This window comes from Oncorhynchus gorbuscha, linkage group LG08 (genome assembly GCF_021184085.1).
Source record: "Oncorhynchus gorbuscha isolate QuinsamMale2020 ecotype Even-year linkage group LG08, OgorEven_v1.0, whole genome shotgun sequence".
Taxonomy (NCBI): Eukaryota; Metazoa; Chordata; class Actinopteri; order Salmoniformes; family Salmonidae; genus Oncorhynchus; species Oncorhynchus gorbuscha.
The window spans coordinates 66,245,084-66,270,692 of record NC_060180.1 but is presented as its reverse complement, the minus strand read 5'-3'; the positions used below and the strand labels follow the sequence as shown (position 1 = coordinate 66,270,692).

Below are 25,609 nucleotides of genomic sequence, written 5' to 3'. Positions count from 1 at the left end.
GGTACAGCCTACAGAGATGGGATCACACTACAAAACTGTATAGTGGGCATAGACTTTAATATTTGCATAAAGGGCTTGAGTCCATACTTTGCATTCAATTAATTTACATAAAATATCTTCATCCTATATTCATACATTTAATTTAGGAAACATTTTGTATAAGCTTATCCATTAAACGTCACACATTAAGGCTATGGACATTTATGAAGTAATATAGTTTTAACATTTCCAAAGAAGGGAAGAAACAAGTTAAGATCAGAACACTTTTCAAGCTTCCTTTGCATGGCCCTGGCACAATGGGGGCTATTATGATTCAGGCATTTAGTGACTCGGTAACCTGCATGATGAATCTCTATTGCAATGCGGCGGCGCTCCACAGATCCTTCAGTGTAGTGTTCCGCAGCGATAGGCAGGGGTGCTATTCCGTCATGTGATTCTGCTTTATTCCTTCGAAGTTGAAAGGCAAGCAAGTCAGTGCGGGGCTAGCCTTCCTCAATCTTGGTTGCTGGAGAACTAGCTAGATGCGGTGACTTTCTTCTCGATTTCTTACTCGTGATTTTTCTTCAACTTTTTAAGATGGCCGGGGCAATTATTGAAAACATGAGCACCAAAAAGTTGGTGATCGTAGGAGTGATTCTGCTTTTATTCCAAGCGTTTTCTTTTATGGTCGGAGGCTTGATTGGTAAGCATGGTTTTTCCCAATTGTATTCCTTTATGTTGCAACCTTTGGCTTTGTTATGCGATATATGCGGTGGAATAATCACGATTTATAGATCGTATATTTTATGTATCAAATAATGAAAACAACTTAGTTCTTTAGACTATCATTTTAGAGAGAATGGTAATTTTTAAAATCACTGCTATGTTTTGTTATAAAATGTAACACTATGGCGACTGTAGGGCTTGCCTTTAAGTTGTTCCTATAACTTTAACAATGTAGCCTTTAACGAAGTTTTGAACTCTTCAAAGTTTTCAGAAAAATAGAAGCTATTCGCCTCCAACTCAATCGTTTCCTCTGTATTGACGTTGCAAGGTTTAATGTGGTCTTGAAACTTTAACATTTGCCATTAATACACACACGACTTTCCTATTTCAGAAAACGTATTATAAAGTATCGAGTTAATTCACCTACTCATTTGTTTCTTTGTGTCTCCAATATTCCTGTGAAACACCATAGGAATTGGTGTGTATCTTTAACTTCACTTTGATTGAATACAGAATGTTTGCTCTCCTCCTTTCCCTCATTTGTCTCCGTGGCCGCAGGCAGGCAGGCAGGCACCATCTCTTCCCCCTGCAACCCCCTCAACTCCCAAACCCCTCTTAGCGTTGCATATTTCCTCTTCTCCTGCTGGTTCCATTTGCATGGCTCTACTCCCCACTCACACACACACACACACACACACACACACACACACACACACACACACACACACACACACACACACACACACACACACACACACACACACACACACACACACACACACAGCTGTCAAAATTGTGTTCTGCCTGAAGTACTATATCAGAGTTGCTGTCAGCTCCCCCCCCCATGTGCCTACACACTCACACAGATACTCCTACACAAGCTCAATGTCACAATAGTTGAGTCCTATGAGGCCTGTTACAGATTCATATCTCTAGTTAATTTGGGGGGAAACTTTCTCCACTCAGTCAGTCTCTTCTCCAGAGCTGGATGGCTACTGAAAAAAATGAGCTTGTTTGGGATGCTGCCTTAGATAGTTTTAATGAAGCCTGATGCTTTTGTATTTGCTCGGTGGCCGAGGCCAGCCAGGGTAATTGAGTAGAAAGGCGTTCGTCTCCCCGTTATTGGACAACTCCGACACAGCATGAGGTCACTGGGCAGAGAGGCAGACACACTAGGGTAGAAACTGGAGGAGCGGTGTGTGCCCGGAATCTTAGGGTCCCGGGATAATTGAACTCTGAGGGGTTCCGTAGAGCTGGTTTAATTCAATTTGGTGTGTCTGTGTGCTTGTTCCTTAGTAGTCCTTTGTGAGGTGATACAGGCACACCTAGTTAAGACACACACACACAGACACAGACACACACACAGAGATAGTTGATGGCCTGATTAGTTTTATGAAGAGGGTGCCAAAGGCCTAGCCTCGAGGGTGCTTTTATGCCACGGTATGTTTTTTCAGTTGCTCTATTGAGAGTAAATAAATTGGCTCGGCATCAGCTGGTAATGGAGACCATCTGCACAGACCAGGGCCTTGCAATCGGAAATGATTCCTTGTTTTAGCTGTTTTTATCGGTGGATAAATCATTAAAGGTGTATGATATTTGAGCACGTAAGTAACTAATGTGAAAATTGCATTGTTGTAGGTGTCTCAAATGACTTCCCTTTGAGCTAATCATTGATTATAGTGGCATGATGTAATCCTAGAGGGATTCGTGTATTATCCCTGGATTTAGGGGGATATATTGATGAAGGGAGAAGTCACGCATGCTTTTCTGGCCGTGGCTGACATCTTCCTCTAGCCCTGAGGGCATGGACCATGTTCTTACCTATTACCAATACATTACAGTATTGTGTACTGGCACATTTCCTGACAGCTTGCTTCAAAAGGATTGGACCTTGCTACAGGGTGTTCTGTCAACATGTTTGGAAATAATTGCCACTTTGTTAAAGCAGGATTTGGCTAGGTTTGATCTAAAATGCTACTTCATTTTTTGGGTGATATTCTATTTGACTGTTTGACAATAAACAAAAACCACAGAAAGATGTCTTCATGTGTGCCTACTTTGTTGATCTTTGATAGGTGTATGACACAACTTCATCTCCAGAACAAAGCTTTGATTATGAGTTTGGAAATGGATTGTTTTCAACTTTACCATCAGCCGAACTATGAATTCACTGAAAATATACAAACTTTGTCACACGTTATAGATTAACATTTAAAAAAATAAATAAATAAAAAACCTTATTTAACTAGGCAAGCCAGTTAAGAACAAATTCTTATTTACAATGACTGACGGCGCTGGGCCAATTGTGCGCCGCCGTATGGGACTCCCAATCATGGCCGGATGTGATAGTCTGGATTCAAACCAGGGACTGTAGTGACGCCCATTGCACTGAGATGCAGTGCCTTAGACCGCTGCGCCACTCGGGAACCAATGGACTTGAAAATGGCACTTTTCAGCATAATAAGAGAAGGTTACACACAGAGCGTTGAAATAAGAACTGCAACTAAATTGTGGAACGATGTGGTCAGCAACCAAAAATGACCATTTAAATCCCCCAAATACTATTTACTGCTAATTTCATCAAATATAGATGTATTTATTTTCCTACACAAAAGGTGACAGATAAATAGAACTATTGATGTATCTAGGTTAGCTACCAATGTAACCTAGCAAGCAATTACCCAGGCTAACGTCTGTTTTCCTCTCCCTGTAGCTCCCAGCCCCACCACAGCAGTCCACTACCTGGCTACCAAATGTGTGGACACGGTCAAACACCATCAGAGCACCAAATGGTTCATGCCCTGGGGCCCTAACCAGTGTGACAAGATCCGGGACTTTGATGAGGCCATGGCCAAGAAGATCGAGGCAAACAACATTGTATTTGCCGTCCATATCCCCCTGCCCAACAAAGAGATGAGCCCCTGGTTCCAGTTTATGCTGGTCATCCTACAGTTTGACATTGCCTTCAAGATGTACAACCAGATAGGTGAGTGACACTTCCATGTTAGATTTCAATATGGCTGCCGTTCATTGTGTCGATTGTGTTATTTCAGGAGTGACATTTTTACCTTGTTGTTCTTTGTCTGTCTTTTATTTTGTGTTCTGTCGTGTCTCCATCTTGTGTGTTTTTGTTGTCCGTCTGCCTGTCTATCTTTCTGCCTGGTTTGTCTGTCTATGTTGTATCATGACTCATGAGGACTCACCAGTCCAAGCAGTTCTATGACCACTGAAGTATGTGTCCTTTGTCTTCTACACTCTGTGGATCCAATTCTAAAGTATTCATGTGTCTATAGATGCTGTTGATATTAGTGTCCCTCTACATCACCTCAGGCTGTCGGCTGCTTTTGTCCTATCTATTGTGTTGACCGCATGAGGCCCCTGAGGAATGTTTCTCTCCTCTCAGTGGATTGCATTTTTCTCACGCTGAGAGGAAGGCCTGACAATGACTGATGTGCTGCTGGTTCTCCTTAGTGATACAAGCCTCAGGGATCCATGTCAGAGGCTTATAGTCTCTATAGAACAGGTAGTTGGGGAAACTCGGACTGTGGTGGGCTGTCTCAATTTGGAAGCTGATAGCTTTGCAATTCCCTAATATGAAGTGGAATAACACTCTGCTGGGCAACTTTGTCACATTTTCTCCTGGCTATCCTCAAGACGAATTGTAACATGGTACACGGTACGTCCCTCAGTGAGGGTTGGGGATGAGTGTCTCACTCTCCATTGTAGAGGTCAATGTAAAATTAGAAAACAAACATAAAAGCCCTGAAATATTGAGTCATTTTCAGCAGCAGGTGTTAGATAAAAAAAAAATGGAACCTTTATTTAACTAGGCAAATAATGATTATTTTACGAGGACTGCTTATTCCAGCCAAACCCTCCCCTAACGATGCTGGGCCAATTGTGCGCCTCCCTGATCTGATGAAGGCTAGTTTTTCCCCCATCCCTTTGCTTATCATAGCAGACATCCTGCACCTCCCTGAACCCTCTTAACATTCCTTTACGTTCAGACCAGGAATGTTTGGCCACATCCTTATCCGAACATGGTATCAGTCAGATCTGTGCCCAATTCCCTGTATACCTATTACAATATGGTCCTATATACATGGGAAAAGCTCAACATCGTTCTTACATCAATCCACTCTGTTCTCATAGATCTACCTGAAAATCCTAGGTGTAGGGATGAGAGTTTGATTTGGAGGTGTGCATAAATAATTCAGACATGGCAACCCTCTTCTGGCCTGGGATCAAGGGAAAGGTAATATGGATTTGGGCTTGCTTCTCCCTTCTTTGACTTCTTTACACTGTAGCAAGTGAAATATCTCTTAGTGTGTGGTTGGAAAGGAGGGGGCGACACTGACTGGGCAGATCGGCGCTTGGCGCCGCGCCAGGTCTGAGGCTGTGAAAGAAGGGATTAGAGGGATAACAAAGACAACTAATGAAGGGGGATCGGTGGGCCGGGCCGGCCTGGGAAAGTGATCAGAACACAGACTCTTTTAAGCTTCAGGAGCCCTTGGGATGGAGGGAAGCAGAGCCCAACGTCTTATGTTGTGTAACAGATTTCTATCTAGCCTAGCAGCGGTTGTACATCAACTACATTCAGCCGCGGGGCCGCAGCGGTTGTACATCAACTACATTCAGCCGCGGGGCCGCGGGCCTTTTTATTTTTCTTGAGTGGGTGGTCAGGGGACTGAAACATAATTACAAATGATTTGTTGACTGCAAATTGACCGCAAGAAGCCCAAACAGATATAATATTTGACTAAAACATAATAATTTCAAACCTTGCTTACATTTGTGTACGATCACAAATATCTCTTATGTGTGCGAATACTTTGGAACAGATTTTCAAAGTAAAAATCAAACAGAGCTGATTTGCTGGTGTTATGTCCAACAATAAAAAGTAATTTTTTTATTCTGAGAACATGGATGCCAAATAAGATCACCCGCGGGCCAAATTCAGCCTGCGGGTCTTCAGTTGGGGAACCCTGTTGTACAGCAGGGCATGAGGCACTCTGTAACATCTTCCTCTCACCAAAGATATGTTGTGAAAGTATGCTTGATTTGATTGAACCTTTATTAAACTAGGCAAGTCAGTTAAGAACATTCTTACTTATAATGACGGCCTACCAAAAGGCCTCCTGCAGGGACAGGGGCTGGGGTAAAAAAAAAATATATATATATGAATGACAAAACACACATCACAACAAGAGACAACACTACATGAAGAGAGAGCTAAGAAAACAACAGCATGGTAGCAACACATGACAACAACAACAACAACGGCAGTAACCTGGCAGCAGCACAACATGGTACAAACATTATTGGGCACAGACAACAGCACAAAGGGCAAGAAGGTAAAGACAACAATACATCACGCGAAGCAGCCACAACTGTCAGTAAGAATGTCTGTGACTGAGTCTTTGAATAAAGCGATTTGAGATAAAACTGTTCAGTTTGAGGGGTTTTGCAGCTCGTTCCAGTCGCTAGCTGCAGCGACCTGAAAAGAGGAGCGACCCAGGGATGTGTGTGCTTTGGGGATCTTTAACAGAATGTGATTAGGAGAACAGGTGGAGAATGAGGGCTGCAGTAGATATCTCAGATGGTGAGATTAGTGAAGCTGCATTTTATGACAATAAAACTTAAATTCTGAGTGAGGTTTATACAGTTTTTCTCATATAAACTATAGTCATGTTTCAGTGTGTACTCATCAATGTGTCGTCATAAAAATAAGTTAATGTCCCAAGCATGAAATTATTGTTGTTTACAGCTTGCGTTGCCAGATTAGTCTGATTCACCACCCCGTCCCACAATTCCACCCAACCAGATGCTGTGGAATGGGACTGTTATCCACCCCACTCTGAGTCACTGGGGCCAGGCAGACTACCTCTGATCATCTGCCAGCAGTGTTATTGTGCCTGGCCCCGGGCCCTGAGGCAAGGGCCTAATGATCACCCTGATGTCAACAGTTGTCTATGACCGAGCAGCGGAGGAGAGCTAGACAACCGGCTCGGAAATGTCAAGCAGCTGCATATCAAACCACGTATTTAACTTCAGAGCTGAAACGTGTAGCTGTAGTGTCACTGATCGCAAATCCAATCCAGGTTGTCTTTGCAACTCAAGATCATATTAGCTTGCTGAGCTCTAGGTCTCTTTTTGGTCTAAACAGAGGTCAGATAGTCTCAGGCAGGAATACTCTTCATGCAAGGCTAGCTCTGCAAACAACCTCTGTTACATTAATAAGGTGCAGAGTGCTAATTTCATCAAAGAAAATGAGTTCCAGCAGTCTATTGACGGATCTGGGTTGAGGAAGGAGTCCCAGCAGTCTATTGACGGATCTGGGTTGAGGAAGGAGTCCCAGCAGTCTATTGACGGATCTGGGTTGAGGAAGGAGTCCCAGCAGTCTATTGACAGATCTGGGTTGAGGAAGGAGTCCCAGCAGTCTGACGGATCTGGGTCGAGGAAGGAGTCCCAGCAGTCTGACGGATCTGGGTCGAGGAAGGAGTCCCAGCAGTCTGACGGATCTGGGTCGAGGAAGGAGTCCCAGCAGTCTGACGGATCTGGGTCGAGGAAGGAGTCCCAGCAGTCTGACGGATCTGGGTCGAGGAAGGAGTCCCAGCAGTCTGACGGATCTGGGTCGAGGAAGGAGTCCCAGCAGTCTGACGGATCTGGGTCGAGGAAGGAGTCCCAGCAGTCTGACGGATCTGGGTCGAGGAAGGAGTCCCAGCAGTCTGACGGATCTGGGTCGAGGAAGGAGTCCCAGCAGTCCCAGCAGACTGACGGATCTGGGTCAGCAGTCTACTGACGGAAGGAGTCCCAGCAGTCTACTGACGGATCTGGGTCGAGGAAGGAGTCCCAGCAGTCTGACGGATCTGGGTCGAGGAAGGAGTCCCAGCAGTCTGACGGATCTGGGTCGAGGAAGGAGTCCCAGCAGTCTGACGGATCTGGGTCGAGGAAGGAGTCCCAGCAGTCTGACGGATCTGGGTCGAGGAAGGAGTCCCAGCAGTCTGACGGATCTGGGTCGAGGAAGGAGTCCCAGCAGTCTGACGGATCTGGGTCGAGGAAGGAGTCCCAGCAGTCTGACGGATCTGGGTCGAGGAAGGAGTCCCCCAGCAGATCTCGAGGAAGGAGTCCCAGCAGTCTGACGGATCTGGGTCGAGGAAGGAGTCCCAGCAGTCTGACGGATCTGGGTCGAGGAAGGAGTCCCAGCAGTCTGACGGATCTGGGTCGAGGAAGGAGTCCCAGCAGTCTGACGGATCTGGGTCGAGGAAGGAGTCCCAGCAGTCTGACGGATCTGGGTCGAGGAAGGAGTCCCAGCAGTCTGATCGGATCTGGGTCCCAGCAGGAAGGAGTCCCAGCAGTCTGACGGATCTGGGTCGAGGAAGGAGTCCCAGCAGTCTGACGGATCTGGGTCGAGGAAGGAGTCCCAGCAGTCTGATCTGGGTCGAGGAAGGAGTCCCAGCAGTCTGACGGATCTGGGTCGGGAAGGAGTCCCAGCAGTCTGACGGATCTGGGTCGAGGAAGGAGTCCCAGCAGTCTGACGGATCTGTCCCAGGTCGGAGGAAGGAGTCCCAGCAGTCTGACGGATCTGGGTCGAGGAAGGAGTCCGAGGAAGGAGTCCCAGCAGTCTGACGGATCTGGGTCGAGGAAGGAGTCCCAGCAGTCTGACGGATCTGGGTCGAGGAAGGAGTCCCAGCAGTCTGACGGATCTGGGTCGAGGAAGGAGTCCCAGCAGTCTGACGGATCTGGGATCTCGAGGAAGGAGTCCCAGCAGTCTGACGGATCTGGGTCGAGGAAGGAGTCCCAGCAGTCTGACGAGGAAGGAGGATCTGGGATCTGGGAGGAAGGAGTCCCAGCAGTCTGACGGATCTGGGTCGAGGAAGGAGTCCCAGCAGTCTGACGGATCTGGGTCGAGGAAGGAGTCCCAGCAGTCTGACGGATCTGGGTCGAGGAAGGAGTCCCAGCAGTCTGACGGATCTGGGATCTCGAGGAAGGAGTCCCAGCAGTCTGACGGATCTGGGTCGAGGAAGGAGTCCCAGCAGTCTGACGGATCTGGGTCGAGGAAGGAGTCCCAGCAGTCTGAGGAAGGAAGTCCCAGCAGTCGAGGAAGGAGTGAGTCGGATCTGGGTCGAGGAAGGAGTCCCAGCAGTCTGACGGATCTGGGTCGAGGAAGGAGTCCCAGCAGTCTGACGGATCTGGGTCGAGGAAGGAGTCCCAGCAGTCTGACGGACGAGGAAGGAGTCCCAGAGTCTGACGGATCTGGGTCGAGGAAGGAGTCCCAGCAGTCTGACGAGGAAGGAGGATCTGGGTCGAGGAAGGAGTCCCAGCAGTCTGACGGATCTGGGTCGAGGAAGGAGTCCCAGCAGTCTGACGGATCTGGGTCGAAGGTCCCAGCAGTCTGAGTCCCAGCAGTCTGACGGATCTGGGTCGAGGAAGGAGTCCCAGCAGTCTGACGGATCTGGGTCGAGGAAGGAGTCCCAGCAGTCTGACGGATCTGGGTCGAGGAAGGAGTCCCAGCAGTCTGAGTCCCAGCAGTCTGGATCTGGGTCGAGGAAGGAGTCCCAGCAGTCTGACGGATCTGGGTCGAGGAAGGAGTCCCAGCAGTCTGACGGATCTGGGTCGAGGAAGGAGTCCCAGCAGTCTGACGGATCTGGGTCGAGGAAGGAGTCCCAGCAGTCTGACGGATCTGGGTCGAGGAAGGAGTCTGACGGATCCAGCAGTCTGACGGATCTGGGTCGAGGAAGGAGTCCCAGCAGTCTGACGGATCTGGGTCGAGGAAGGAGTCCCAGCAGTCTGACGGATCTGGGTCGAGGAAGGAGTCCCAGCAGTCTGACGGATCTGGGTCGAGGAAGGAGTCCCAGCAGTCTGACGGATCTGGGTCGAGGAAGGAGTCCCAGCAGTCTGACGGATCTGGGTCGAGGAAGGAGTCCCAGCAGTCTATTGACGGATCTGGGCCGAGGAAGGAGTTCCAGCAGTCTATTGACAGAGTTCTAGGTTATTACTTTCTCATGGCATCTAAATCTCTCTGGCTGACTGGTAAGCAAAGAAGCAGAGCTCTGTGTGACAATATGGCCTCTGTCTGTAACTCAACCAGAACCACTTTCTTTAGACAGTACCATACCAAAGGTAAGGGGATTCTACTCCTCAGTCATATGACTATTGCGGAATGCGTAAAGAAGCCCCCCAACAGCACCTTGCCCACTTGGTGTTATAAAGCTGGTCCCTGAGATGAATTGCCCCCCTTTCTTCCCACCCCACTCTACCCCGGCAACAATCACCCCTGGCAGGGGTCCAGCAATAACACAGCTGTTGAGCAGGCTTAGTCACTGTGGCGATGGCTGCTGGACTGGGGTGGAATGTTTGTGTGTGGTAAGCTGACATTCAGAATCTTTGGCAGTGTTCGCTTGAGAGGGAAGGGATAGAGGGGTTTGAGGAGACAGTAGAGGAGAGAGAGGACTGCCAATACCCCCCTCTCCCGGTCAGGCCACCGGGTTTCTTTCGGTGCGCTCCAGCTTGTTTCATAACTGCACAAGAGTCTGTTTGGAAGGAGGAAGTACAGAACACTTTGTCTTTGCAATGTGATCTAAATGGCATTCTGACTCCCATTTAGGTTCTCAAATCACTTAAAACCAGGTTCAGCTCTGAAAGGTTTCACCTTCAAGTCAGCACTATAGTATCATTGCCTATTGTGTAGTAGACTGAACTTGAGGCCTTACGTACATGTACGTAAAATAGCTTTAAACCCCTCAACAGGGAAATGTTTCAGGTCATGAATCATCCCTGGACTATTTGTGGATCAACACAGCACGCCGATGTGAGCCTTTGGTGCATCTGTTCTGATAGTGTTTTGGATGACATGGTTTCTTTCCTGCAAACTTTGAAGGTTGATGGAACAGTTCACGCCAACTTGAAAGTTTCTCTGTTTTCATACTTCAAATTAGTAACTTTAAGGACATGAACTGGAGTGGCTACGGATGTGGAGTTTCTGTATCCTAATTTCCCAAGGCAACAACAAATATATATGGATATTTCTGCACATGTGCAGGATAAAACATTTTTACGTAGCTGAATGTCCACTCTGCTGTCTACATAGCTGCTGTCCTGCCCCTCCTTGATCTTCTTTGGTCACTAGTGTAGCCTACTAATGTAATGTTGTACACGACACTGTTCAAACAATTGCATTCCATTTCCCTGGTAATCATCAGTGTGATTTCATGTCCTTTTTTCAGGAGCGGAGTAGACTCCATCCAGCTATTTACATGTTTTACACAATATACATTTTCAACTTGATCGTACAAACTTTGCCAGTATTTGAAACATAAGAAACATAACACTCTACTCAGCAAACTAGATGTAGTCTATCACAGTGCCATCATCTGTTTTGTCACCAACGCACCATATACTACCCACCACTGTGACCTGTACGCTCTCGTTGGTTATCCCTCACTACATATTCGTCGCCAAACCCACTGGCTCCAGGTCATCTGTAAGTCTTTACTAGGTAAAGCCCACGCCTTATCTCAGCTCACTGGTCACCATAGCAACACCCACCCTTCTGTAAATTGCACACCCAACTACCTCATCCCCATATTATTACTTACCCTCTTGCTCTTTTGCACCCCAGTATCTCTACTTGCACATCATCATCTGCACATCTATCACTCCAGTGTTCATGCTAAATTGTAATTATTTTGCCTTTATGGCCTATTTATTGCCTATCACATTTGCACATACTGTACATAGATTTAAAAAAATATATATTCTACTGTATTATTGACTGTATGTTCATTCCATGTGTAACTCGGTGTTGTTTTTGTGCCACTGCTTTGCTTCATCTTGGCCTGGTCGCAGTTGTAAATGAGAACTTGTTCTCAACTAGCCTCCCTGGTGAAAATAAAACATGTCACTGGGCGACGCAAAACTAACTTGTCCATTGTCAGATATTTTTTTTATCGATCTGGATACATGCCCGGCTGCCTAGAAATGTTCGGCGGCAGAGTTGGAAGACAATTAGCGATTGAATGTTATTTTTTCGTCATCATTGCAAACATTGACTAAGCTGCGCAAGAGGCAGACAGGCAGTCAAGTAGTGTTGTTTTCAGCAACTGGAGCCTTCATAATATACATGACAACAGACAGACCGAGAAGGCTGCAACCTTCATAATATACATGACAACAGACAGACCGAGAAGGCTGGAGCCTTCATAATATACATGACAACAGACAGACCGAGAAGGCTGGAGCCTTCATAATATACATGACAACAGACAGACCGAGAAGGCTGGAGCCTTCATAATATACATGACAACAGACAGACCGAGAAGGCTGGAGCCTTCATAATATACATGACAACAGACAGACCGAGAAGGCTGGAGCCTTCATAATATACATGACAACAGACAGACCGAGAAGGCTGGAGCCTTCATAATATACATGACAACAGACAGACCGAGAAGGCTGCAACCTTCATAATATACATGACAACAGACAGACCGAGAAGGCTGCAACCTTCATAATATATGTTTAATTCAAATCGCCTCAGGATTTGAATTTCAGCTGTTCAGAAATACATTGCTCAAAAAAATAAAGGGAACACTTAAACAACACAATGTAACTCCAAGTCAATCACACTTCTGTTAAATCAAACTGTCCACTTAGGAAGCAAAACTGATTGACAAATTTCACATGCTGTTGTGCAAATGGAATAGACAACAGGTGGAAATTATAGGCAATTAGCGAAGACATCCCCAATAAAGGAGTGGTTCTGAAGGTGGTAACCACAGACCACTTTTCAGTTCCTATGCTTCCTGGCTGATGTTTTGGTCACTTTTGAATGCTGGCGGTGCTTTCACTCTAGTGGTAGCATGAGATGGAGTCTACAACCCACACAAGTGGCTCAGGTAGTGCAGCTCATCCAGGATGGAACATCAATGCGAGCTGTGGCAAGAAGGTTTGCTGTGTCTGTCAGCGTAGTGTCCAGAGCATGGAGGCGCTACCAGGAGACAGGCCAGTACATCAGGAGACGTGGAGGAGGCCATAGGAGGGCAACAACCCAGCAGCATGACTGCTACCTCCGCCTTTGTGCAAGGAGGAGCAGGAGGAGCACTGCCAGGCCCTGCAAAATGACCTCCAGCAGGCCACAAATGTGCATGTCTGCTCAAACGGTCGAAACAGACTCCATGAGGATGGTATGAGGGCCCGACGTCCACAGGTGGTGGTTGTGCTTACAGCCCAACACCGTGCAGTACGTTTGGCATTTGCCAGAGAACACCAAGATTGGCAAATTCGCCACTGGCGCCCTGTGCTCTTCACAGATGAAAGCAGGTTCACAGTGAGTATGTGACAGAGTCTGGAATCGCCGTGGAGAATGTTCTGCTGCCTGCAACATCCTCCAGCATGACCGGTTTGGCGGTGGGTCAGTCATGGTGTGGGGTGGCATTTCTTTGGGGGGCCACACAGCCCTCCATGTGCTCGCCAGAGGTAGCCTGACTGACATTAGATACCGAGATGAGATCCTCAGACCCCTTGTGAGACCATATGCTGGTGCGGTTGGCCCTGGATTCCTCCTAATGCAAGACAATGCTAGACCTCAGGTGGCTGGAGTGTGTCAGCAGTTCCTGCAAGAGGAAGGCATTGATGCTATGGACTGGCCCGCCCGTTCTCCAGACCTGAATCCAATTGAGCACATCTGGGTCATTATGTCTCGCTCCATCCACCAACGCCACGTTGCACCACAGACTGTCCAGGAGTTGGCGGATGCTTTAGTCCAGGTCTGGGAGGAGATCCCTCAGTAGACCATCCGACACCCCATCAGGAGCATGCCCAGGCGTTGTAGGGAGGTCATACAGGTACGTGGAGGCCACACACACTACTGAGCCTCATTTTGACTTGTTTGGGTTGATAAATTTGATTTCCATTGATCATTTTTGTGATTTTGTTGTCAGCACATTCAACTATGTAAAGAAAAAAAGTATTTAATAAGAATATTTCATTCATTCAAATCTAGGATGTGTTATTTTAGTGTTTATTTTTTTGAGCAGTGTATAATGCAGACTACATCATGATTCAGAAGAGGTTGCACGGCCACTGCATGGTCAATCCGATATCTGCATTCATTGTGATACGACCTCTGCAGAATTAAGGGAATTCATACTTCTTGCGTTTCACATTGAAGAGCTGTTGCGAATGAAGTTGTGAGTTTGTGTTTATACAGGACCTCCCACCTTCACCTACTGTCAACCAATCATGCCAATGCGGAGCTGTACGGAGCCCTTCGCATTGTTAGAAAATTTGAGAGGGACACGGCGATGCGGTACAGAGCTCGCCCTTTGGTGGAAACGCAATTGCGTCACACCCTCTGTACAGAGCCTCTGGTTCACATTGCCTGAGCTAAGTTGGCTTTAAAGAGCTAAACGTGAAGGGAGGCGGAGTGTGAACAGCAGCTACGTTAAATAAAAAAAAATAAAAAATAACACATGAGTTGAACTATCCCTTTCATCAGCCCAATGAGCCCATTGTCACATTTGTAGCCTTTGGAGTAGTTTAGACTTGCACTCATTGTCTTTAATGGTTGTTGATGCATACACCTTGGGAAATTTATAACATTTCATTCACACGAAGTGAAATGAATGATGTGTCAACTGATTTGACAGCCATAAAATTACCCAGGGTTGCTATTATCAGATCTTATGTTTAGCAGAGATGTGCGTCCTTTTCATAGCTCCAGACATTGCTCCTCCTCTGGCCTCTCCCTACCCCTTATCACGACTCCAGTTCCATTGGGGCGGCAGGGTAGCCTAGTGGTTAGAGCGTTGGACTAGTAACCGGAAGGTACAAATCTGTCGTTCTGCCCCTGAAACAGGCAGTTAACCCACTGTTCCTAGGCCATCATTGAAAATAAGAATTTGTTCTTAACTGACTTGCCTAGTTAAATGAAGGTAAAATAAAAAATATGGGGTCATATGCTGCCAGAGGCAAATGCTCGATGCTGTCTGACTCTAACCAAATACTCTGTCGCAAACGCAAATATGCCTCGCAACGCAATACAGTTTTGGAAACATTTGTAGTTTTCCTATAGGCGAGAAAAAATATTCTAATACAAAATATGCTCTTACTGTACCCAGTTTAGTAAAGTTGCATCTGGCTGTATTTTGAGAAACTCATGCTATCCAGCTAGAAATGTGGAGTGGAATGGTTCAATGGAAATGTGGAGTGGAATGGTTCAATGGAAATGTGGAGTGGAATGGTTCAATGGAAATGTGGAGTGGAATGGTTCAATGGAAATGTGGAGTGGAATGGTTCAATGGAAATGTGGAGTGGAATGGTTCAATGGAAATGTGGAGTGGAATGGTTCAATGGAAATGTGGAGTGGAATGGTTCAATGGAAATGTGGAGTGGAGTGGTTCAATGGAAATGTGGAGTGGTTCAATGGAAATGTGGAGTGGTTCAATGGAAATGTGGAGTGGTTCAATGGAAATGTGGAGTGGAGTGGTTCAATGGAAATGTGGAGTGGAGTGGTTCAATGGAAATGTGGAGTGGAGTGGTTCAATGGAAATGTGGAGTGGAGTGGTTCAATGGAAATGTGGAGTGGAGTGGTTCAATGGAAATGTGGAGTGGAGTGGTTCAATGGAAATGTGGAGTGGAGTGGTTCAATGGAAATGTGGGAAATGTGGAGTGGTTCAATGGAAATGTGGAGTGGAGTGGTTCAATGGAAATGTTCAATGGAAATGTGGAGTGGTTCAATGGAAATGTGGAAATGTGGAGTGGTTCAATGGAAATGTGGAGTGGAGTGGTTCAATGGAAATGTGGAGTGGTTCAATGGAAATGTGGAGGAGTGGTTCAATGGAAATGTGGAGTGGAGTGGTTCAATGGAAAATGTTCAATGGAAATGTGGAGTGGAGTGGTTCAATGGAAATGTGGAGTGGAGTGGTTCAATGGAAATGTGGAGTGGAGTGGTTCAATGGAAATGTGGAGTGGAGTGGTTCAATGGAAATGTGGAGTGGTTCAATGGAAATGTGGAGTGGTTCAATGGAAATGTGGAGTGGTTCAATGGCAATGTGGAGTGGTTCAATGGCAATGTGGAGTGGTTCAATGGCAATGTGGAGTGGTTCAATGGAAATGTGGAGTGGTTCAATGGAAATGTGGAGTGGTTCAATGGAAATGTGGAGTGGTTCAATGGAAATGTGGAGTGGTTCAATGGAAATGTGGACGTAAGGTTAGAGGTTGTGTCCTACCTCGGCTGGAGGCCTTGTGTGAAAACAGTCGGATGCAACTTTGCTGAACTCTGTACAGTAAGTGTATCTTTTTGTATTTGAATTTTTTTTTCTTGCTGGTATGAAAGTTGAAATCCAAATAGTTTCCAAAACCGTATCGCAAGCAAGGATTCTTAACTTTTAAAAGTTTATAACAGTGTCTCGATTGTAGTTCACATGGAGCCAGCTGCAATCCATATGTTCAGTTAATGAACCAGGATGGGAACCACTGTAAGCCCCCTTGGATAATTGAGAGCTAGCCTCTTACCAAAATGACTCTGTCACCAGAGACCTATTTCATCCCAGTCATCGCTGGTTTACACAGATGTATTGATGTCAAAGCTACAAATTTAAATTGAGCATATGTAAATAGAGAATTTGATTAACTAGTAGAAAGAGGCTGGGAAGCGCTGCTAAGGTACACAATAGTACATTTTGGTAGATGGGTGGGTGCTCTTTGGTAAAAGGGGTGAATTGGTCATCAAAAAGAAATGAGGACCAAGGCACTATTCATAATGAATTAAGATGCCTTTTTGTATGGCATGTTCAATGGAAACAAAGTTTTAAAACTCTGGCGCGTTTTGGCTGCGTCGGATTTGATTCATTACATTTAAGAGAATTTGATTAATTGCAAATTCCCCCTTCAATGCTGATCTTGCTTGTTCAGACCTGCATAGATCAAACACAGGATACATTTGTAATGAAGTCTCCATAACTGGTATCTATGTGAAGTTTGGTAGTTGGTATATTTGTGAACCTTTGAACATTCAGATCACCCTAAAGTGTGATATGTTGACGTTTTCCCCCTACAGAGGATGGAGCACTGGCCACCATCGACGTGGGTTTGGCCTACAGAGATGACACGCTCAGTGAGTGGACAGAGATGGCCCACTCCATAGAACAGAGGAAGCTCAGCTGCAACTTCACCACCACCAAGGTAAACAATTCCATTCCTCAATCTGTTGTGCTTCTGGCTTTTGCTTAATTTTCAGCTCTTAATCAGTCTCTCAAAGTCTCATCGTTTCAGCTCATCAGATTTATTTTTGTGTAAAAGAAAAAATCCATATAAGTTTTTGTTGTCCAATTGGATATCTCTTACCATTTATCTTGTGTTCTGCAGACGTATGAGAACGAGGGGCGCTACTATGAGTGTGACCTGCTGCCCTTCATGGAGCTGGGCAACGTGGCCCACAAGTACTACCTGCTCAACATCCGCCTGCCTGTCAGCGAACGCAAGAAGATTAACATGGGCATCGGCGAGATCAAGGACATCCGTCTGGTGGTGAGCATTCTCTACTACACATCTCTTCCAGATCGCTCCGTCTCCTCTCGGTTGGGAGAGACTATAATACATCCTTTACTATGGAGTCTAAACACAAGGTCGAAGTGTGAAAATACTTTGGTTAGTTTTTCAAGTTTGTCCAAACCGATGGTCAAAATGGGCAAATGAGATGTTGAAATTAACTGTGTGAAGGACTGTGGCTGACAGTTTAATTTCCTATCCTATCAGGGTATCCATCAGAATGGCGGGTTCACCAAGGTGTGGTTCGCCATGAAGACCTTCCTCACACCCAGCATCCTCATCATTATGGTGTGGTACTGGAGACGCATCACCCTGATGACACGACCCCCTGTGCTGTTGGAAAAGTAAGGCCGGGCCATATTGTTTATTGGACTGTAAACGGGATGTTTCTTTGTTGTTTATTCAAATTTGGCGTCAAAATAGTTCAGTTGTCCATTGACATTGGTTGCTTTGTGGGCTTGTGCACCGTCTGTGTGAATTGAGAATTGATCTCTAATCCAAAATGCATGGGTGTCTTTTGTCCTAGCGATACACAAGTCAAAACCTTCAGCCAGTGTAACGGATGTGCAATGGCTAGCTAATTAGCAGTGGTGCGCACTAATAGTGTTTCAATCGGTGACGTCACTCGCTCTGAGACCTTGAAGTAGTGGTTCACCTTGCTCCGCGGCTTTTGTGGAGCGATCTGTAATGATGCTTCGTGGGTGACTGTTGTTGATATGTACAGAGGGTCCCTGGTTCGAGCCCGGGTATGGGCGAGGGGACGGTTAAAGTTATACTGTTACACCAGGGTAAAACCCAGTAACCCCAGTGGATACCAGTTAGGCCTAGTGCTTATGGTAACATTAGTACAGGAGGAGACATGTCATTAGATTAACTATGGATGAACTGTGCATCTAGGTCAGATCTCAGTGTGCAGTGTCCTGGGTCCGTATTCACAAAGCATCTCAGAGTAGGATTGCTGATCTAGGATCAGCTCCCCCTTGTGCATGCATTCGTAATGATCTAAAAGGCTAAACTGATCCTTGAGCTGCAGTTGGGCAGCTACACTGTTAAATAAAAATGAGTACCAAATGTAGCTTTTTCAAGCAAAAATGATAACGGACACCAGATTGAAATGATTTACCAATGTAACCAATGAACGATACCCTATGCAGAGAGCTATGCAGAGAGCTAAACGTTTAGTTTAGTTTACCCCCTGCAGTGAGGGGAGAGCGTATCAGTATGTCGCTGCGTTCGAAACCACAGGAACATTCGTCGAGGCGTAAAGCGTGTAACAGTCTTTTAGCACTCAACTAACGCTTCCACCTCAGTGTTTCCTCGCTCTCTCCATCTTGTCCTTGGTCTTCGGCTCAGAGTCATCCTTCCCAAATGACTGCAGAGTTTTCAGGAAATGGCCCTCAAACTCTATTTGTGGAGAGGAGATTATTTCATGCTGTAAAAGCTTTGGTGAAGCCGTTATGCTATTCCTTAGAGGTGTCAAGATGGTAATCTTTTTATTTCTAAAGCTAACAAGAGATGTAATGGGGAAATGCCTCTCATAGGTACTTAAACTCCCTGCTGTCGCTCTGATGGTGGGATTCCTGGGAACTGGACCAAGGTTACGTTATTGTCTATGTAAGAAAAGTCAGTTGTCTGAATGCGCAAGGCGGTTGAAACCGGATTTGTTTAAAGCACTTGACTGTTTGTGTAGTGGATTATTAGGTTTTATTAGAACTTTTGAAAAACAGAACAACTCAATGACCACCATGCCTCAGGATATGGTTCTCTTTCCAAACCGAAAGTACATTCATGCCATTGTCAGTAGTTAACTGTTAATTGCTGGTGGACTACTTGGCAAGGTTTCCTGGAAGAGTATAAAACACTGGAGGAATAAGTGTATCAATGGCAGCAGTACACACTGACTAAGTCTATGCCTGAAGTTTGTTTCCACTAAAGCAATTTTTGATTCTATTGAGTTAGTACTTTTATTTCCCCAGGATGTACTGGAGGTTGATGCCTCTTATCTGGCTCTCTTTACAGGATGTACTGGAGGTTGATGCCTCTTATCTGGCTCTCTGCAGCTTGTTTAGTTGCTGTGCTCTTTATACACACCTCTCTCCTGACTGTATATTCAGAGTGCAGGACATTCCCTGCATACCAGCCCAATGTGGTCTCGCACTGTTCACTCGGTAGAACATGCCGGAACGGTTCTCGCTGCCGACTCTTCTGGAATGTGATTAATGTTTTTAGAGTCAATTGCAAACCGTCATCCACACACAATACACCCACCTCTCAGCCCGCACTGCACCCCTCATTCTCCCTGCAATATGCCCACCTCTCTATCCCGCACCCCTCCCTTCCTCCCGCCCCTCTTTGCAATTATCCTTTCATCTTTCCCAGCATGCAGGGACTTGCAGCAATTGAACAGAGAAGCCTTATTAGGTTGATATTTTATTTATTTTACCAGCAGTGATTTATCAAAGCCTGCAATGCGGTACAGTGGCTGGGGAGGTGGACTATGGAGTCTCCCCGGTGGACTATGGAGTCTCCCCGGTGGACTATGGAGTCTCCCCGGTGGACTATGGAGTCTCTCCGGTGGCTGGGGACATGGACTATGTCTGACCCCATGTTATGAGTTCTCCCGATACATTTCTGTCCAATGGCTATGTTGAGTTGAAAGAACATGTTAAATTATCTGAACCCAACCATTTAAGAATTCTGCTGAATTATAAAAAAGTAATGTCCATGATCATTTATATTGATTGTGAGCATTATGTTAATGCAGTATGCTATTGATTTCTATTTCTATCTATGTTGATGATCATGTTGATCATGATGATGGTGGTGATGATAATGATTTTGATAATGATCCAGTTGATGGTGTGTCCTCCAGGGTGATCTTTGCCCTGGGCTTGTGCATGACCTTCATCAACATCCCGGTGGAGTGGTTCTCTGTGGGTTTCAACTGGACCTGGATGCTGCTGTTCGGGGACATCCGGCAGGGCATCTTCTACGCCATGCTGCTCTCCTTCTGGATCATCTTCTGTGGAGAGCACCTCATGGTTTGTCGCTTCACCTTATCACAGACTTGGTATCCATTGAGCCAGTGACTTGGTATCCATTGAGCCAGTGACTTGGTATCCATTGAGCCAGTGACTTGGTATCCATTGAGCCAGTGACTTGGTATCCATTGAGCCAGTGACTTGGTATCCATTGAGCCAGTGACTTGGTATCCATTGAGCCAGTGACTTGGTATCCATTGAGCCAGTGACTTGGTATCCATTGACCCAAATCTTTAGCACGGAAGGTCCCCGTTGTAGCGTGGTTGACATTTCTTTCCAATGAGCTGATGTTGAGTTGAAAGTGGTAACATTGTTAAATTAAATCAAACCATTTATTAAACCTGCTTTTTTCATTAGCAGAAAAAGTGCTTATACAGAATGATCAAACCCCAAACATCAAGCAATTGATTGCATGAGCATTAGGAAAAACTTAGGAAGAAACCTAGAGAGGACCAGGCTATTGATTTCCTCTTTCTATCTAGAGATTGATGATCATGGCCATTAAGGCCAGATCGTTCTTCAAGATGTCCAAATGGTCATAGATGACCATCAGGGTCAAATACACTGAACAAAAATATAAAGTAAAGTGCTGGTTTCATGATCTGAAATAAAAGATCCCAGAAATGTTCCATATGCACAAAAAGCTAATTTCTTGCAAATGTTGTGCAGAAATTTTGTTTACATCACTGTTAGTGAGCCTTTCAACTTTAAGACAATCCATTCTCAGGTGTGGGTTTCAACTGACTAAACTGCATGATCATGTGTGCTTGTTGGGGGCAATAAAAGTCCATCTAAAATGTGCAGTTTTGTCACGCCATGCAATGCCACAGGTGTCTCAAGTTTTGAGGGAGATCATCTTCTGCCTGCAGGAATGTCCACCAGAGCTGTTTTGCCAGAGAATTGAATATGAATTTCTCTACCATGATTAATCAATGAAACTGATTTATAAAGCCCTTTTTACATTGAGCCAGTGACGTTTTTGAGTTTCCATTGAGCCAACTGCAGACTTGGTATCCGTGTGGGCCAGTGACTTGGTATCCATGGACTTAGTATGACTTTGTATCCATAGTCCTAAAACCTTTTTATGCTGCTTAATGTCTTGCTATCTGCTATGTTAAATAAAGGTTATTGAAGGAAAGGTCTGTCATGGCATTGTGCCCTTTGTGGTATACACCAAATTAGAATGGTTAGCTGTATGGCCATTGTAGATTTGTTTCATTTGCATACATACATACATACAGTGTCTTCACAAAGTATTCATACCCCTTGACTTATTCAAAATGTTGTTACAGCCTGCATTTATTGAAAATAAAATACAGATCTCATTTACAATTTACATAAGTATTCACACCCTTGAGTCAATACTTTGTAGAAGCACAGTTGGCAGTGATTACAGCTGTGAGTCATTCTGGGTAAGTCTCTGAGTGATTACAGATGTGAGTCATTCTGGGTAAGTCTCTGAGTGATTACAGATGTGAGTCATTCTGGGTAAGTCTCTGAGTGATTACAGATGTGAGTCATTCTGGGTAAGTCTAAGAGCTTTGACATCTGGACTTTGCAACATTTGCCCGTTTTTATTATGATCATAATTCTTCAAGCTCTGTCAAGTTGGTTGTTGATCATCACTAGACTATTTTCAGGTCTTGCCATAGATTTTCAGGTAGATTAAAGTCAAAACTGTAGCTCGGCCACTTAAGAACATCCACTGTCTTCTTGGTAAGTAACTCCAGTGTAGATTTGTCCTTGTTTTAGGTTATTGTTCTGCTGAAAGGTGAATTCATCTCCCAGTGTCTGTTAGAAAGCAGACTGAACCAGGTTTTCCTCCAGGATTTTGCCTGTGTTTAGCTTCATTCCATTTCTTTTTATCCCGGCAAATTCCCCAGTTCTGAAAGATTACAAGCACCGACAACATGAGTCAGCCACCACTATACTTGAAATATTGGAAGTGGTACTCCGTAATGTGTTGTACTGGATTTGCGCCAACATTAACACTTTATATTCAGGACATATAGTGAATTGCTGTGACACATTTTTTACAGTATTACTTTAGTGCCTTGTTGCAAACAGGATGCATGTTTTGGAATATTTACATTTTTTTGCAGGCTTCCTTCTTTTAACTGTCAATCGGGTTAGTATTGTGGAGTAACTACTATGTTGTTGATCCAGCCTCTGTTTTCTCCAGTCACAGCCATTCAACTATGTAACTGTAAAGTCACCATTGGCATCATGGTGGAATCCCTGGACAGGTTCCTTCTTCTCCGGCAACTGAGTTAGGAAGGAGGTCGATCTTTGTAGTCACTAGGTGTATTGATAAACCATCAAAATTGTAATTAATAACTTCACTATGCTCAAAGGGATATTCAATGTCTACATTTGCTTTGCCTCATCTACCAATAGGTACCATTCTTTGTGAGGCATTGGAAAATCACCCTGGTCTTTGTGGTTGAATCTGTGTTTTCAATTTCACTGCTCAACTGAGGGACCTTACAGATATTTGTGTGTGTGTGTGGGTACAGAGATGAGGTAGTTATTCAAAAATCATATTCTACGCTATTATTGCACACTTATTATGACTTGTTAAGCCATAAAAGGTGTTGAATACTTATTGACTCAAGTCATTTCGGCTTTACATTTTTATTCATTTGTTTAAAAAAAAATCTAAAACCATAATTCCACTTTCACATTATGGGGGTGTGTGTGTGTGTGTGTGTGTGTGTGTGTGTGTGTGTGTGTGTGTGTGTGTGTGTGTGTAGGCCAGTGACAATCTAAAATGAATGAATTTTAAATTCAGGCTGTAACACAACAAAATGTGGGAGAAGTTCAGGGGTGTGAATCCTTTCTGAAGGTGTTGTAGATGCAGGGTTTAGTTTAGACCAGGATACTGCTGTTTTCTAACTCTTTTATTATTCCATCCCTCCTCTCTTCTATTTCTGTTCTTTGTCCCACCTTTTATCATTACCAGGACCAGATGGAGAGGAACCATTTCTCAATCTACTGGAAGCAGGTGGGACCCATTGTCTTCGGCTCCTTCTGCCTGTTTATCTTCGACATGTGTGAGAGGTGAGGCTGAAACACACACAACACACACACACACACACACACACACACACACACACACACACACACACACACACACACACACACACACACACACACACACACACACACACACACACACACACACACACACACACACACACACACACACACACACACACACACACACACACTTCATCACACTGTCAAAATAAAACTTGTTTAGAAGTTACCACCACCGCAGGGACCATTTCTGAAATATTTTTTTTTCCCACCAGGGGAGTCCAATTGAAGAACCCTTTCTACAGTATTTGGGCTTCCGACGTGGGGACTGAGTTGGCTGTATTCTTTAGATTAATATGATTAAACTAGGGATGAAGTCTTGTAAGTCTGAAAATAATGTGTCCATGTTATTGTACTGTATATTCCAATTTCATCCCCAATGTTTCCTACTATTAGTTTTTCTCTGATCTCTCTCATTTCATTGCAACATAGGGCCAGATTGTATATCAATATTTGACAGAGACATACTAACATTAATCAGAGCACTTCTCCTCCATCAGTCACAGGCTGTCCCCGAGGTCCTCTCCACTGTTCTGTGCTGCAGTGAGGAATAATTCAGTGTTGCTGGCAGTGCCTACTCCTGCCTTGGGCCATCTCTCTTCTGGGTCTTCCCTCTGCCTTCCCTCTGCCTTCCCTCTGTCTGTCTGTCTGTCTGTCTGTCTGTCTGTCTGTCTGTCTGTCTGTCTGTCTGTCTGTCTGTCTGTCTGTCTGTCTGTCTGTCTGTCTGTCTGTCTGTCTGTCTGTCTGTCTGTCTGTCTGTCTGTCTGTCTGTCTGTCTGTCTGTCTGTCTGTCTGTCTGTCTGTCTGTCTGTCTGTCTGTCTGTCTGTCTGTCTGTCTGTCTGTCTGTCTGTCTGTCTGTCTGTCTGTCTGTCTGTCTGTCTGTCTGTCTGTCTGTCTGTCTGTCTGTCTGTCTGTCTGTCTGTCTGTCTGTCTGTCTGTCTGTCTGTCTGTCTGTCTGTCTGTCTGTCTGTCTGTCTGTCTGTCTGTCTGTCTGTCTGTCTGTCTGTCTGTCTGTCTGTCTGTCTGTCTGTCTGTCTGTCTGTCTGTCTGTCTGTCTGTCTGTCTGTCTGTCTGTCTGTCTGTCTGTCTGTCTGTCTGTCTGTCTGTCTGTCTGTCTGTCTGTCTGTCTGTCTGTCTGTCTGTCTGTCTGTCTGTCTGTCTGTCTGTCTGTCTGTCTGTCTGTCTGTCTGTCTGTCTGTCTGTCTGTCTGTCTGTCTGTCTGTCTGTCTGTCTGTCTGTCTGTCTGTCTGTCTGTCTGTCTGTCTGTCTGTCTGTCTGTCTGTCTGTCTGTCTGTCTGTCTGTCTGTCTGTCTGTCTGTCTGTCTGTCTGTCTGTCTGTCTGTCTGTCTGTCTGTCTGTCTGTCTGTCTGTCTGTCTGTCTGTCTGTCTGTCTGTCTGTCTGTCTGTCTGTCTGTCTGTCTGTCTGTCTGTCTGTCTGTCTGTCTGTCTGTCTGTCTGTCTGTCTGTCTGTCTGTCTGTCTGTCTGTCTGTCTGTCTGTCTGTCTGTCTGTCTGTCTGTCTGTCTGTCTGTCTGTCTGTCTGTCTGTCTGTCTGTCTGTCTGTCTGTCTGTCTGTCTGTCTGTCTGTCTGTCTGTCTGTCTGTCTGTCTGTCTGTCTGTCTGTCTGTCTGTCTGTCTGTCTGTCTGTCTGTCTGTCTGTCTGTCTGTCTGTCTGTCTGTCTGTCTGTCTGTCTGTCTGTCTGTCTGTCTGTCTGTCTGTCTGTCTGTCTGTCTGTCTGTCTGTCTGTCTGTCTGTCTGTCTGTCTGTCTGTCTGTCTGTCTGTCTGTCTGTCTGTCTGTCTGTCTGTCTGTCTGTCTGTCTGTCTGTCTGTCTGTCTGTCTGTCTGTCTGTCTGTCTGTCTGTCTGTCTGTCTGTCTGTCTGTCTGTCTGTCTGTCTGTCTGTCTGTCTGTCTGTCTGTCTGTCTGTCTGTCTGTCTGTCTGTCTGTCTGTCTGTCTGTCTGTCTGTCTGTCTGTCTGTCTGTCTGTCTGTCTGTCTGTCTGTCTGTCTGTCTGTCTGTCTGTCTGTCTGTCTGTCTGTCTGTCTGTCTGTCTGTCTGTCTGTCTGTCTGTCTGTCTGTCTGTCTGTCTGTCTGTCTGTCTGTCTGTCTGTCTGTCTGTCTGTCTGTCTGTCTGTCTGTCTGTCTGTCTGTCTGTCTGTCTGTCTGTCTGTCTGTCTGTCTGTCTGTCTGTCTGTCTGTCTGTCTGTCTGTC

General features: G+C 45.4%; 1 protein-coding gene across 1 annotated transcript in view; it reads left to right on the top strand.

Annotated features, from left to right (window-relative positions):
• Positions 1-421: 421 nt before the first annotated feature.
• Positions 422-25,609, top strand: part of LOC124042035 (protein wntless homolog) — a 34,058-nt gene continuing 8,870 nt past the window's right edge. Inside the window, exons 1-8 of the mRNA XM_046360309.1 lie at positions 422-682; positions 3,419-3,691; positions 16,766-16,890; positions 17,074-17,235; positions 17,464-17,600; positions 20,129-20,297; positions 23,260-23,357; positions 23,612-23,675. Of these exons, the coding sequence (XP_046216265.1) occupies positions 577-682; positions 3,419-3,691; positions 16,766-16,890; positions 17,074-17,235; positions 17,464-17,600; positions 20,129-20,297; positions 23,260-23,357; positions 23,612-23,675 (1,134 nt within the window). The 5' untranslated portion in view covers positions 422-576. The remainder of the gene's footprint in view (positions 683-3,418; positions 3,692-16,765; positions 16,891-17,073; positions 17,236-17,463; positions 17,601-20,128; positions 20,298-23,259; positions 23,358-23,611; positions 23,676-25,609) is intronic.